General features: G+C 57.4%; 1 protein-coding gene across 2 annotated transcripts; it reads right to left on the reverse strand.

Annotated features, from left to right (window-relative positions):
* Nucleotides 1-1,461: 1,461 nt before the first annotated feature.
* On the reverse strand, nt 1,462-9,668 carry TBXA2R (thromboxane A2 receptor). Of its 2 annotated transcripts, none has more exons than XM_036315483.1 (3): nt 9,228-9,668; nt 3,839-4,707; nt 1,462-2,488 (listed from the first exon to the last, which is right to left on the reverse strand). In XM_036315483.1, the coding sequence occupies exons 2-3, from the start codon at nt 4,622-4,624 to the stop codon at nt 2,243-2,245; spliced, it is 1,032 nt and encodes a 343-aa protein (XP_036171376.1). In that variant the 5' UTR covers nt 4,625-4,707; nt 9,228-9,668; the 3' UTR covers nt 1,462-2,242. The 2 variants fall into 2 exon arrangements, with proteins under 2 accessions (XP_036171376.1, XP_036171377.1); XM_036315484.1 differs by lacking the exon at nt 9,228-9,668 and adding an exon at nt 7,702-8,142.
* Nucleotides 9,669-12,989: the final 3,321 nt, after the last annotated feature.

Here is a 12,989-nt window from a genome sequence, read left to right on the forward strand (position 1 = left end):
CAGCCCAGCTCAGACACCCAGCCAAGCTCTAAAACCCTGACCAGTGCAAGACTTCAGCCCAGCGCTGGAGCCCAGCTCAGTTCCAGAACCCAGCCCAGCTCCAGGATTCAGTTCAGCTCTGAGACTCAGCCCAGCTCTGAAACTCAGGCCAGTTCAAGAATACAGCCGAGCTCTGGAACCCAACTCAGTTCCAGAACCCAGCCTGTTTCTGGAACCCAAACCAGTTCCAGCACCCAGACCAGTTTGGGAACCCAGCTCAGATCTGAGACTCAGCCCAGCTCAGACACCCAGCCCAGCTCTGGAACCCAGACCAGTGCAAGACTTCAGCCCAGTGCTGGAGCCCAGCTCAGTTCCAGAACCCAGCCCAGCTCCAGGATTCAGTTCAGCTCTGAGACCCAGCCCAGCTCTGAAATCCAGACCAGTTTAAGAACTGAGCCCCACTCTGGAATCCACCATAGTTCTAGAACCCAGCCTGTTTCTGAAACCCAATCCGGCTCCAGAACCCAGACCAGCTTAAGAATCCAGCGCAGTTCTAGGAATGGGCTTCGCCCCCAGACCCCCGGCCTTGACCCTAGAACCCAGTCTGATCCCACTCCTCCAGCCCGACCTCAGCCCCCAGACCCACCACCAAGAGCCCCAACTCCGGGCCCCAGCAAAGCCTCTCAGCCTCACCCCCAGCCCCATGATCTGGTGCGTGGAACCCAGGCCAATACTGGCAGAAGCCTGCCGACACCCCACCTGGCCCCAAAGCCACAGGCCCCCTTGACTCACCAGAAACCAGCCCTTTTACCTAAGCCCCAGGTGGGACCCCGTAAGTCCACTCCACCTACCACATCTGTCACCCCTAGTTCTGCCTCCGGGGTGGCCCTCATTCGGTCCCAGCTCCCTGAATCCCCAGCTCAGGAGCCTGCCCACACCCCCATGCACAGGGGGCCAGGAACTGCTCTGCGAGGGTCAGAGCCCCTCCCCCACCACAAGGAGCTGTAGCTTAGGGGTGACATAGTTTTGGCCCTTGGTGGGCTCCATCCCCTCTCCTTCCCCTCCCAGCGAAGTGGCAGGTGACCTCATTCCCCCACAGGTCAGGGGCGGGAGGATGGAAACGGGCTTCAGTTTCATTGGGCCTGGCTCTGGGAGGTGTAAGCAGATCCCAGGTCTGTGGAAGGGAAAGGGGGAAAGGGAGGGGCAGGGGGTGGTTGGCTCTTCATGTACCTTGAGGGCTCATGGGAATAAAGGCACATCCCACCCCTGCAGCCAGGTGTGTTGTATGTGAGGGCGGTTTGGGGAGAGCAGAGGCAGGGGCAGGCATGAGGGCCCGGGGGGGCGGTCACAACACTGGCTGCTTCTTAAGCACCTACTATGTGCCAGGTGCTTTACGAGCGCTCACTGTGCATGGGTTCTTGTCTTCACACATACATGACGCTCCTCAAAACCCCGTCATTCGTCCATTCGATCCATCTTTTTTGAGCACTTATTGTGGGCCAAGCGCTGCTTGTTCAAGACACTGGGAGTCGGAGTGTGAAGTGAATGACCGGCTAAACGATAAGCTTATAAGGGAACGGCTCCATCTGGGACGGAGGAAGCGTGTGTCACTCCGTGGCCTTGCGTGTCTCCCACGGGTCTAATACCAGAACCCTCTCGAGGGGCGACAGGAAGGATTCCAGAAGATTGGACTCAGTGGGGAGGTGGGCAAGGAGCCAAAACCCAGTCTCACGCCCTCTGCCCGCCCCCGCCTTCTGCTCGGTTGCCACAGGGCCGGATAACAATCTGATGCACCAAACTTCAACAAGTGGCCACTGGCCTCCAGACCCAAAGGGAAATAAAGCCGCTGAGATACATTTTGGCAAGAGAGGGGGCGCCCTGCCCATTTATATTGAATCTTTTCTAGGCAGAGCCTTCTCAGGTTGGGGTGTCAAAGGGGATCAACTGTACCCCACAGAATAGGTCATATTCAGTGGTCAGACCCCCAATTTCCTGGGGACTTCTGGAAGGGGAGGCTTACAAGTTTAATTGTCTCCAGATGCCCTCCCGACACTCCCACTCACCCAGCCTGAAGTTGGGAGGGGCCTGAGAGAAGAAAACGGGCTTGGAAAGGGGGGTCAGGGAAGATTGGGGCGCCCCCAGGGCTGACGGAAGACAGCTCACAATCCTGCCACTCAAACTCTGCTCATCCTGGACTTCAGGGTGGGCAGCTGGGACTGTCAGGGAGGCCCGAGGCTGAATGGCCGCTGATGTCTCCCCGGCCCTACGCCATGGTGGGCCTCCGGGCGAGCTGGGGCTGCAGGGAGAGCGACCGGGACCGGGTGCTGAGGCCAGGGTGGAGGCGGCGGATCACGGCCCGGCGGAACAGGATGTACACCCAGGGGTCCAGGATCTGGTTCCAGGTGGCCACACGCAGGTAAATGAGCAGCTGCTTCTCCGTGGCTCGGGACAGCTGCCCGGTGGGGCTCATGGCTGGTGGGCTCCGCAGCACCGTCTGGGCGATGAAGACCTGTCAAAGGCCAGAGCAGTTACCCAGCAGTCAGGCGGGCCTCCAACCCTGCCCCTCCACCAGCACCTCTGGTCCCCTAAGATCCAGCACTGATTCTGTTACTGCTGTGCTGTGTGACCTCGAGAGAGCTGCCTGACTTCTCTGGGCCTCAGCTGGTGTGGCCACAGAATAAGCTCTCTTCTCCTGCTGCTCTCCTGGGCACGATGAAATGTGGTGCAAAACAAGATTTGCAGGTGTAAACAGTTGGAATTACTGTTACAACCAGCATCGTTATTCTATTAAATAGTTTATATTTTATAAACATTTCATAATATATTATAAAACCATAGTGTAAAACTGTATATAGCCTTAGCCGGTTTGGCTCAGTGGATAGAGTGTCGGTCTGTAGACTGAAGGGTCCCAGGGTCAATTCCAGTCAAGGGCACATGCTCAGGTTGCAGGCTCGATCCCCAAAAGGGGCATGCAGGAGGCAGCCAACCAATGATTCTCTCTCCTCATTGGTGTTTCTATCGCTCTCCCTCTCTCTTCCTCTCTGGAAAGAAAAATTGTACATAAAATAACCTATTTCATATTTTATTTTAAAGGATTTAATATAATTTATGTTTTATAAAATGTTATGACAAATAGTTTTATATTAAAATTTTATATCAAAATATTATATTAAATTATTTTAATATATTTTATCAAATATTGAATTTTACATGTAATATTATATAATATATCATGTTATTTACAATTATAATACAATAATTATCTAATAATTAATATATTGTTGATTATAATTATAGTTATATATTAGTTAAAAATTTAGACATAATTATAATTATGTAATGATATATTATGTAATATATAATTGATATAACTATTAAGTATTAATATATATTAATATATTATTATATATTGTATAGTACTTAACAATTATATAACATACAATATGTAATCATATATTATATAATTGATATGATGAAGTATTCATTATAATACAATATAATTAATTATAACGTATATATTTTATAATTAAAATTATATATTGTTAAATAGAATTATAATTCATATGGTAATACATGCATTGTATTAAAATTCTATTACATGAATATTCTATTAAAATGGTTCCCTGAGCACTACGGTGTGCTGGGCAAGGCTGGGGACACGGCCGGGGACGCGACAGCCAGCCCCGCCCCGACCCGGGGGGTGTCCGTGTCCTGCTCACGGCTTCTCCAGGAAGGGCCCCTCACACTGGGACGGTGCCCACATCTTCTCCGGGATGAGAGCCTGAAATGCATCTGGATGAACGGGGGCCCAGTCACCACGGATGCGGGCACCCAGGGCAGACCCTGCGCCGGCACTCACCAGCAGCGGCATCCAGCAGACGCTGGCCACCACCATGATGCCCAGGAGCTGGGCCATCATCTCCACCTCGCAGTCCCGCGGGCGCTGCTGGGCGGCCTCCTGCCCGTGGTAGACGTGGCACAGGGTGGCCACGCTGATGGTGTTGAGCAGGAAGGACAGCCCCACGGAGAAGCTGCCCAGGAGCACGAACAGCAGCCCGAAGGCCACGTCGCCGGGCGCGGGGCCCAGCGTGAGGAAGCACCAGGAGCCCGGGTACTGCACGGTGTAGCGGCCCAGGCCCAGCAAGGGCAGCAGGCCCAGCGCCAGCGCCGTGGCCCACACCAGCCCCACGATGGTCCAGGCGCGGCGCTGGGAGGCGGCCGCGGGGCGCGAGAAGGGCCGCGTGATGCCCAGGTAGCGCTCTGAGGCCATGGCGGCCCCCAGCAGCAGCGGGCACAGGCCGAAGAAGACCATGACGACGCCCATAAAGCGGCAGAGGCGACAGCTGGGGTCCACGGCGTGCCAGTCGAAGAGGATGGCGTGCTGGGACACCACGATGGCGCCGGTGATCAGCAGCCCCATGAAGTCGGTGAGGACCAGGCCACAGAGGAAGGTGAGGAAGGAGGACCTCCCCTGTGAGCTGCCCTGCCGGGCCCCTGCCAGCACCCTCAGGGCCAGCAGGTTGGAGGCCAGGCCCACGAGGCAGAAGGAGGCAGCAAACCAGGGGGAGGCGATCAGGCGCCGCTCCTCTAGCGTGATGTTCATTGGCCGGAAACAGGGGCCCAGAGAACTGTCATTGGACCACATGGCGGAGGGGCAGTCGGGAGCGTCACCGCCCCATTGGGCTGAGGCTGAGGCTGTGGGTGCGGCTGGCACTGGCCCTGGCACACCTGGTGGGGGCAGAGAGATGATTTGCTGGTGATTCATTCTGCATTTAATCAGAGTGGCCCTGGTGAACTCCTATACAACCTTCAATGCCCCAACTCAAATAACCCCTCCTTAAGGATGTCTTTCCTGACTTACCTCACTCTGCACTCACAGGCTTTACTATTACTAGCTCTGTCCTGCCCTAGAATCAGTGACCTGCGAGGTGAGGACCTGGGCTGTCTCCTCTGGGGGACACCAGTTAGTATCTGTTGGGTTGAAGAGAAGGGCCAAGAAGCCCCAGGTTTGCCGGCGCCCGCGGGCTCCTGGGAACCAGCCCTGGCACCTGTTGCATGACCCCAAGCAGGGGCTTTCTTCTCCCCGAGCTTGTTTCCCTGCTGGTCTCCCATCCAAGCCCTTGGTGGACTGCAGCTTCCAGGACAGATCTCAGCCACAGTAAGACAGGACGCATCCAGCGTGGAGAGGGAGGCTAGTGGTCAGCCAGAGCTCACCGGCTTTCGTACCAGCCCTGAGGTCAGCCTCGTGGGTCATAATCTCTCACGAATGCACGAGGGTGAGGCCCCACCCACTGGTATTTTCGGGAGATCCTTCCTCTCACAGGTTGAAAGTGTGTGGATTATTATTTTTCATTACTTAATTTTTTGAAATCATGTGGATTCTCTCCCCCCATCCCCCACCCCCTCACCCCATTTCTTGGCATCGCTTTTATAATAAGTTATACACCCAAAAATCCAGTTTCATTCTGGGAACAAAAAAACAGAACATCTGGGGCCACAGGTCCCCAGGGATGGGCCATAAAAGGCAGCAGGAGGGACCTGCTGACAGGCGTGGGGCTGGGGGAGAAGCCAGAGGAACATCTGGGCTGGCTGACGCCCAGTGTGAATAAGCCAGCCGATGAGGGGACGGCAAGTAGCAATAAAACGAGAGCATTCAGGGAACTCTGTCCCCCTCCCCACGTGGGAGTCTGTATTTGCTCTTCAATAAATCTCCACCTTTGCTATACGAGAGAGAGAGAGAGAGAGAGAGAGAGAGAGAGAGAGAGAGAGAGAGAGAGAGAACATTCAGAAAACAGCTCCCAGTTCCCAAAAAGGACGCATCAGGGAAGATATAAAGCCACATCCAGGCCCCCAGCTTCTGCCCCAGGTTCATACCACAAGTCATCCTCGTGTTGGCAGTGAGGGGGCACCTGGTGGAGAGAGCAGGGGGGCCAAGGTGGGGCGGCGGGACCGTGGGAGGAACAGGGAAGGAGGATCCAGGCAGTTAAAGCTCATAAAAGTCCTTTGTTCTTTGCAGAAGGGGCAGCAGGCATGGAGCGGGTAATGAACTTGTTCAAGGTCACACGGCCCAGCCCGAGCTGAGCTGGAATGTAAACTCCGGCCTCATTACCTATGTGTGTTCGTGATTCAAAATTCTGCCCATTCGACGGGAGCTGGTGCCAGGTGGGTGTGGGGGTTCACAATTATTATAATTTTCTCTAAGGAAGAATAAAATTTTCTAAAAAGTTGGTCAGACCGGATTCAAACCCTGCCTTTGCTACATACCCTCTCGCTGACCTTGGGCTCCCTGTGTCCCCACTCTGAGCCTCAGTTTCCCTTCCTGTAAAATGGGGCTCTTGGTGGCAATGAGTTCATCTGGGTACAGGGCTTAGCACATTGTGGGTGCTCAATCCCTGTGAGTGTGCCCAGCAGGTGGCCACCAGCCTCACTTCCCCTCCCCATAGTGGGGCCTTGGCCCAGCCCCTCGGACTGAACGGCTCCTTATCTCCTCTCATAAATTATCCAGCTCCCGACAGCTGCCCTGAGCTTCCCTCCCAGGCTGAGCGCCAAGGCCACCACCACTTTGGTGCTGGCGGGGTCTCAAGTGGGGAAACTAAGGCCTGGGGGGGGGAGGGTGGGTGGAGGGCGTGCCTCCCATGGTGACCGGGGGCCTTAGTCTTCCAGCCCGGGCCAGGGGTGTGCACTTTGCCATCACAGATTTCACTGGAACTTGAATTCCTCCTGGGACAAAGCTCTCCCTCCTCCCTCGAGAGCTGGTATGTGCCATTTCTGAACATTCCTGGGGACTTGGGCTGCGCCTGCGGCCACTGCCCTGGCCTCTGCCTGGAATGACTGTCAGCCCCTCTTGGGTCTCATGGTCCCTTGTCCCCACTTTCCTGTGGGCGTTCCTGCACCACTCACTCACCCGGATGCACACCCTGAGACATCCTCCTATCTCCCACGTCTGGGAACAAACCTGTGACCCAGAGCCCACGGCCTAGGGGAGACTGGAAACTGGCATGACTCCCTTTGGCCACAGCCTGTGGTTTCCAGTCCCCCCTCACATGGGTTCAGGTGATAGCTACCAGTCTCAAGTTTCCCAGGCAAGCAGGCCAGTAGAGGCACCTGGCTAGGCCTCCCTTCCCTCCCACATTGGCCAGGAGAGCTGGCAGGGCCCCTAACCTATAGGGGACCATTCCCATCCCAGCCCCAGGCCCAGAGCAGCACTGTGTGGTCCTTGGGGGAACCCATCTCCCTCTCTGTGTCTCATGGGAGGCATGGACTTCAGATTCCCATCCCAGATTTGCTGGACAAACCCAGGATTCCATGGCCCAACGGCGGGCAGGTTTAGGCTGTGAAAGGCCAGGGTTCTGGAATTTGAATGAGCTCCCAGTTCTGGAACCTGGAAGGCCTCCAGAGTCTAGAATTCCAAGGGCTGAGGTTCCAGAATTCTGACAGGAGTCTGGCTGGGTCCTGGGTTCCAGAAATCTGTGTCTCCACAACTGGCGCCTTACTGGAGGCTGGACTACGGGCAGGGCTCCCCCTCTGCCAGTGGAATGTGGTATTTTGGTTCCCAAGTCCAGGCCTGGTCATTGCTCACCCCACTCTCCTTCTCCCTCCTCCATCGAGCCGTCCATCTCTCAAAAAACCCCTCTTCCGCTCAACACTCCAAGCCCAGGCCTGTCCGGCCTGCCTGTCCCCGCAGCCTGGGCCCACCCAGCCTCCCCCAGGGATGATGCTGACCTCAGACAAGCTCAGATTGAAGTCCCTGATCGGCCACTGCCAAGCTGCGGGCTCAATGTTGGTGAGCGTCGGTTTTCCCCTCTGTGAAATGGGAATAACAAGGGCATCCGCTTGCCTGCTGGCATGGTGACTGCTTTTCACAGCGGTGAAAAGGCTTTGCTCCAGCGGTGTCCCCCGCCTGTGTGCCCTTCTGCACCTGCTCAGGAGATACGCTGTGTGTGTCAGAGCCTGTCTCCTGGCCAGGTGCACACGGGCAGCCAGGCAGGAGCCCTGATACTGTGTGTGACCTCGGCTGGCTCTGCTCCTCCGCTGTTTCCCACGCTTCCTGTCCTCTAGCTGCTGAGGACAGATCAGGGAGGACGCCCTTTGGCATGGAAGTGCAGGGTCCAGCCCAGCCTGTGCACCCATTGTGCACAGGGAACCCCCTCCCACACCCTGCTCAGCCACAGACACCCATACGGACACACCCACAGAAAAGCAGTGCCACCATCAGTCCCCAGGCCCACCCCCACCTCCCCTCACCACAGGCTCAGTTTCCGGGAACTTTTCCTGTTTGTGACATTAACCAGGCCCCCACCCCACAGTCAACTTGACTAGGTGAGAGCCAAACAGCCTCATTTTCTTTCTTTCTTTTTTAAAAATATATTTTATTGATTTTTTACAGAGAGGAAGGGAGAAGGATAGAGAGTTAGAAACATCAATCAGCTGCCTCCTGCACACCTCCTGCTGGGGATATGCCCGCAACCCAGGTACATGCCCTTGACCGGAATCGAACCTGGGACCCTTCAGTCCGCAGGCTGACGCTCTATCCACTGAGCCAAACCGGTCAGGGCCAGCCTCATTTTCTTATCTGATGACCAGGTGTCCTCAACGTGCTCACCATCAGGGCTGCCAGGAGGGCCAAAGAGAGGGCGGTGTGAGATGAGGGGAGGGGAGCCAGGCCATCTGGCCAGTGGCTAATGATGGACACAAGAGTTCCCGTGGCCCAGCGGGTGTGGCTCCGTGGTTGAGCATGGACCTATGAACCAGGAGGTCACGGTGTGATTCCCTGTCGGGGCACATGCCTGGGTTTCAGGTTCTATCTGCAGCGTGGGGCTTGCAGGAGGCAGCGGGTCAATGAATCTCTCTCATCACTGATGTTTATTTCTCTCTATCCCTCTCCATTCTTCTCTGAGTCAATAAAAATATGTATTTAAAAAAGGAGTTACCGTGATCCTCTGAACCCATCATGGCGTGCCCCCATACAAACACCGGCTCCCAGCCACACCCTCCCAGGGCACCTCAGGGTCCCGAGGCCCCACACAGACTGGAAACCACCCACCAGCGCATCCGCCCCTGCACGTGGCCGCGCACCGACGGGACCGGCAGCAGAAGCGCAGCCGCTGCCGGCACAGACCCGGTCTCATCACCGCCCCCGGACACCCGGCGCCGGGCGGCTGTCACCCCCAGCAGGGCAGGCCCCTGCAGGAAACACCCCGCCGCTTCTGCCACCCTCAGGCCGACCCCAGCCTCCGCTGCGTCCTCACCTGGCGACGGTGAATGGATGGGACAGCGCGGGTCACTGCGCGGTGGGTCGGGGGCCAGAGCCCGCGGACGTGCGGGCGCTAGTCCGGCCCGGGCTCCCGGGGAAACCGAGGCACGGTGGAGGCGGGCCACAGGGGACTTGGGGGCTGCCACGCCGGCGGCGGCACAGGACGCCCCGCTGCACGTGGTCCCGGGAGGCAGGAGGGGCAGGTCCCCCCGGGGCGGGAGGGGGGTCCTCGGGGACTGAAAAGAGCGGGCTGGGGGCTCCGCTCTGCAGACAGCACCCTGTCGGTCTCTACCCTCGCCTCTCGCGGTCTCTCTGTCTTTCGGTCCGTTTGTCTCTCATCGGCCCCTCCCCTCTGCAGTGGCCACACCCCTCAAGCCCGGGGCTGGCTGATGGGGGCCAGCGGGTGCCCCCTAGCAGCCTCCTGGGGGAGGGACACCGAGGCACACAGGCCGCAGGGCAGGGGTGTAGTAGCCAGCGCGGCCAGCACCCCCCGCCAGCCCAAGCCGGGCCCCCCCAAGAGCTCCTTTGGCATCAGTCAGCGTCTGGGCAGCACCCGAGGCCGGGAGGGGGCGGGCGGGCAGGTTTGGGGCAAGGCAGGGTCTGCTCCACGGGGTGCCTGCACCCCCACCCAGGGCTCCAGGGCTGTGAGCTGGTGAACCGCTGGGGTCAGGTCTGGCACCCAGTAGGTAGGTCTGAGGCCCCTTCCAGGGCTGGGGGCTGAGGGTGCAGGGTGCTTAGAGGGGAGGGGTGACCTCTAAACTCTCACGCCAGAAACTTGGGGGGCAGCCTTCTGAGACGGGCCTTCCTGGAGCAGGTGAGCTGAGAGGGCGGTGGGTGCCTGAGGGTGAGGCATTTCCGGGAAGGGGCCAGTGAGCCTGTCAGAGGCTGCGAGAGGCACTGGGGCCCGGGGCGGGGCGAGGGGAAGCCTGGAGTCGGTGCCTGCAGGAATGATTCAGAGGCTGAGGCCTGGGAGCGGGAACAGGGCTCTGGAATGGGCTTCCCAGGCGGGGCTGACTTCCTTGAAAGCCCACACACACTTGGGGCTCTGGGCCAGGGTCCCACAGCCCAACGCGACCAGGCTGGGCACAACTGGAGCCAAGGCTGGTGGCTGGACCAGCTGCAGGAGGGTGATAGAAGCTTCTTGAAGGCCCTTCCTGCCCACAGTCCTGGGGCCTCCGGTGGGTGGAGAGGATCCAGGGCAGCCATGGAGGGGTAAGCTTGGGCCTTCAGGAAGTTCGGACCTAGTGGGTCATGACTAGATGGCTGGGCCTTGAGCTCACCCTGCCCAGTCCTGGGGCCTGGGAGGGGCACACAAGTGCAGGCTCTGAGAGAAGATGGACTCCAGCCTTGGACTCCCCTAGGCTCTGGCTGGAAACCCCTTCTCTGGCTTCCCCGCCCACCATCTTTCCGGTCTCCAGGCCTTGGCTCACACCCCCCATCCCTCCAGATGGCCCCTCCCATTCCATCCCATTGTCTGAGTCCCTGCGCCATTTAACCCTGACTTTTCTCTCTCTCTCTCTCTCTCTAGGAAGAAATTTTTTTTTATTGATTTTAGAGCGAGAGGGAGAGGGAGAGAAAAACATTGATCTGTTGCCACCTGCATACACCCTGACTGGGGGTCAAACCTGCAACCTGGGTATGTGCCCTGCCTAGGAGTTGAACTGGGACCTTTCAGTGTTCAACCAACTGAGCCACACTGGCCAGGGCTACCCCTCATTTCTTCTGATTGGCAAGGAGTCTCCCAACTCCTATGCATCTGGCAGAGCCCTGGCTCCCAGGCCCCTCCTCTGTAAAGCCTTGGCCTCCAGCCGTCCTGCTCCTCCCCTTTTCCTTTTCTTGCTCCACTTTATTTTTTATTTTATTTTTTAAAATATATTTTACTGATTTTTTACAGAGAGGAAGGGAGAGGGATAGAGAGTTAGAAACATCGATCAGCTGCCTCCTGCACACCCCCCACTGGGGATGTGCCCGCAACCCAGGTACATGCCCTTGACCGGAATCGAACCTGGGATCTTTCAGTCCGCAGGCCGACGCTCAATCCACTGAGCCAAACCGGTTTCGGCTCCACTTTATTTTTTAAAAAAATATTTTTATTGGTTTCAGAGAGGAAGGGAGAGGGAGAGAGAGAGAGAAACATCAATGATAAGAGAGAATCATTTTTGGCTGCCTCCTGCACACCCCCCACTGGGGACCGAGCCCGCCACCTGGGCATGTGCCTTTGATCAAAATCGAACCCAGGACCCTTCAGTCCTCAGGCCGGCGCTCTAGCCACTGAGCCAAACTGGCCAGGACTCTTGCTCTGCTTTAATCCCTCCTCAAGGGCAACTGTGTGTCTGGCCCATGTGGTGGGACAATTATGAGCCCCCGGTAGGACTGGAAACAAGACCTGCTCTCAAAGACCCTCCAGGCTAGAGAAAGAGCTGGACACAGCCCTAACCTATTGCAGTCATGCTGGACCAGAGAAAGCGATCGGGCATAGTGCGCCTGGTAGGCATCCTGGTGCTTGGAGAAGGCATGAGAACTGGGACTTTGTGGGATGAGTAGGGGTTTCTGGTGCAAGAGACATGGCAGAAATCACATATGCAAGACTCTGGGGCAAGGGAGAGCATGAAGCTTTGGGGACCTGCAGTGAGGGCAGATGTGATGGAAAGAGGATGTGGGGCTGGGGCTCCAGATGGTGGGGAGGGAGGTGGCGGGCGGGGGGGAGGGTATGAGGTGGAGGGAGACTGTTCTATTCCCATTTCCTGTGCCTGGAGATAAGAAGGATAAGGCTGCTTCTGGGAAGGGCCAGGGCAGGGGTCAGAGATGCATGCTTGACTGGGAATTTAGTCTGGTCTGGATCTCACTGCAATGCAGGAGGTGAAGACGCTCATTTTATAAATGGGGAAACTGAGGCCAGAGGGAGGAAATGACATGGCCAAGGGCACAGGTAGGTGGGATTTGAATGTGAGCTCTGGGCTTCCTCCACCTCCTGGGCTGGTGGCGGGAGATCTTCAGGTCTATTTACCCCCTCCTAGCTCAATGGGCACACGGGAGGCCTGGGAGACAGAGATGGCCGGGGGAGGGTGGGGGCAAATGTTGGGAGCAGAAGCTAGGCTTAGGATGTGCCCCCCGTGGCTGTGGTTTCCGGTGGGGGCCAGGCAGGGAGCATCTATTCTTAGATTTGGACAGCTGAAGGCAGGAAGAAACTGGAGTGGTGGTTGGGGTTAGCTTAAGAAACACTGGTGGTCCTTGGGCCAGGGTGGGGTGATGGGGCAGCTGGATGGGTGTACCTCCAGCCTGTCCAAGGGGTCCCCTTGACACCCAGCTCGGGTCCCTGCTCAGCTCCCTCACCTGTGTGGTTCCCCAGCGCCCTGGGCAGTCCAGCTCCTGGGCGTGCATTCAGCCCTGCCCTGCGCGGGACCTGCAGCCTTCCCCCCTGCAAGACAGGCTCAACTCTCCTCTGCCCAGCGGTCCCTCCAGGAAGCCGTGTGTCCCTGCTGAGGTCCCTCAGACCCGGTGCCTTCCCCCGGCCCCAGCCGGACTCCTTGGGCTGCTATTGTCTGAGCCCCTCTCCTCTCTCCAGACTAGGGGCTCCTGGCTAAACACACCTAGCAAGTCGGGCAGATGCCACCTTCTCCCTTAGGGTGGACACACTGTCTGAACTACAGGCGTGACGTGAGGAGAGGAATTGGGACGCTGGGGTTGGGAGGATTCCTCTGGGGGCAGGTGGAGAAACTGGGACTGGGACATGGGTGGTGGCCAGGGAGGTAGGGTT

This window comes from Myotis myotis, unplaced genomic scaffold (genome assembly GCF_014108235.1).
Source record: "Myotis myotis isolate mMyoMyo1 unplaced genomic scaffold, mMyoMyo1.p scaffold_m19_p_6, whole genome shotgun sequence".
Lineage (NCBI taxonomy): Eukaryota > Metazoa > Chordata > Mammalia > Chiroptera > Vespertilionidae > Myotis > Myotis myotis.

Coding starts and splice junctions, on each gene's coding strand:
- TBXA2R (XM_036315483.1), bottom strand. CDS start 4,624: ATGTGGTCCAATGACAGTTCTCTGGGCCCCTGTTTCCGGCCAATGAAC. Junction 2,489..3,838: donor TCTGCTGGATGCCGCTGCTG/GTGAGTGCCGGC, acceptor GGCCTTTGACAG/GTCTTCATCGCCCAGACGGT.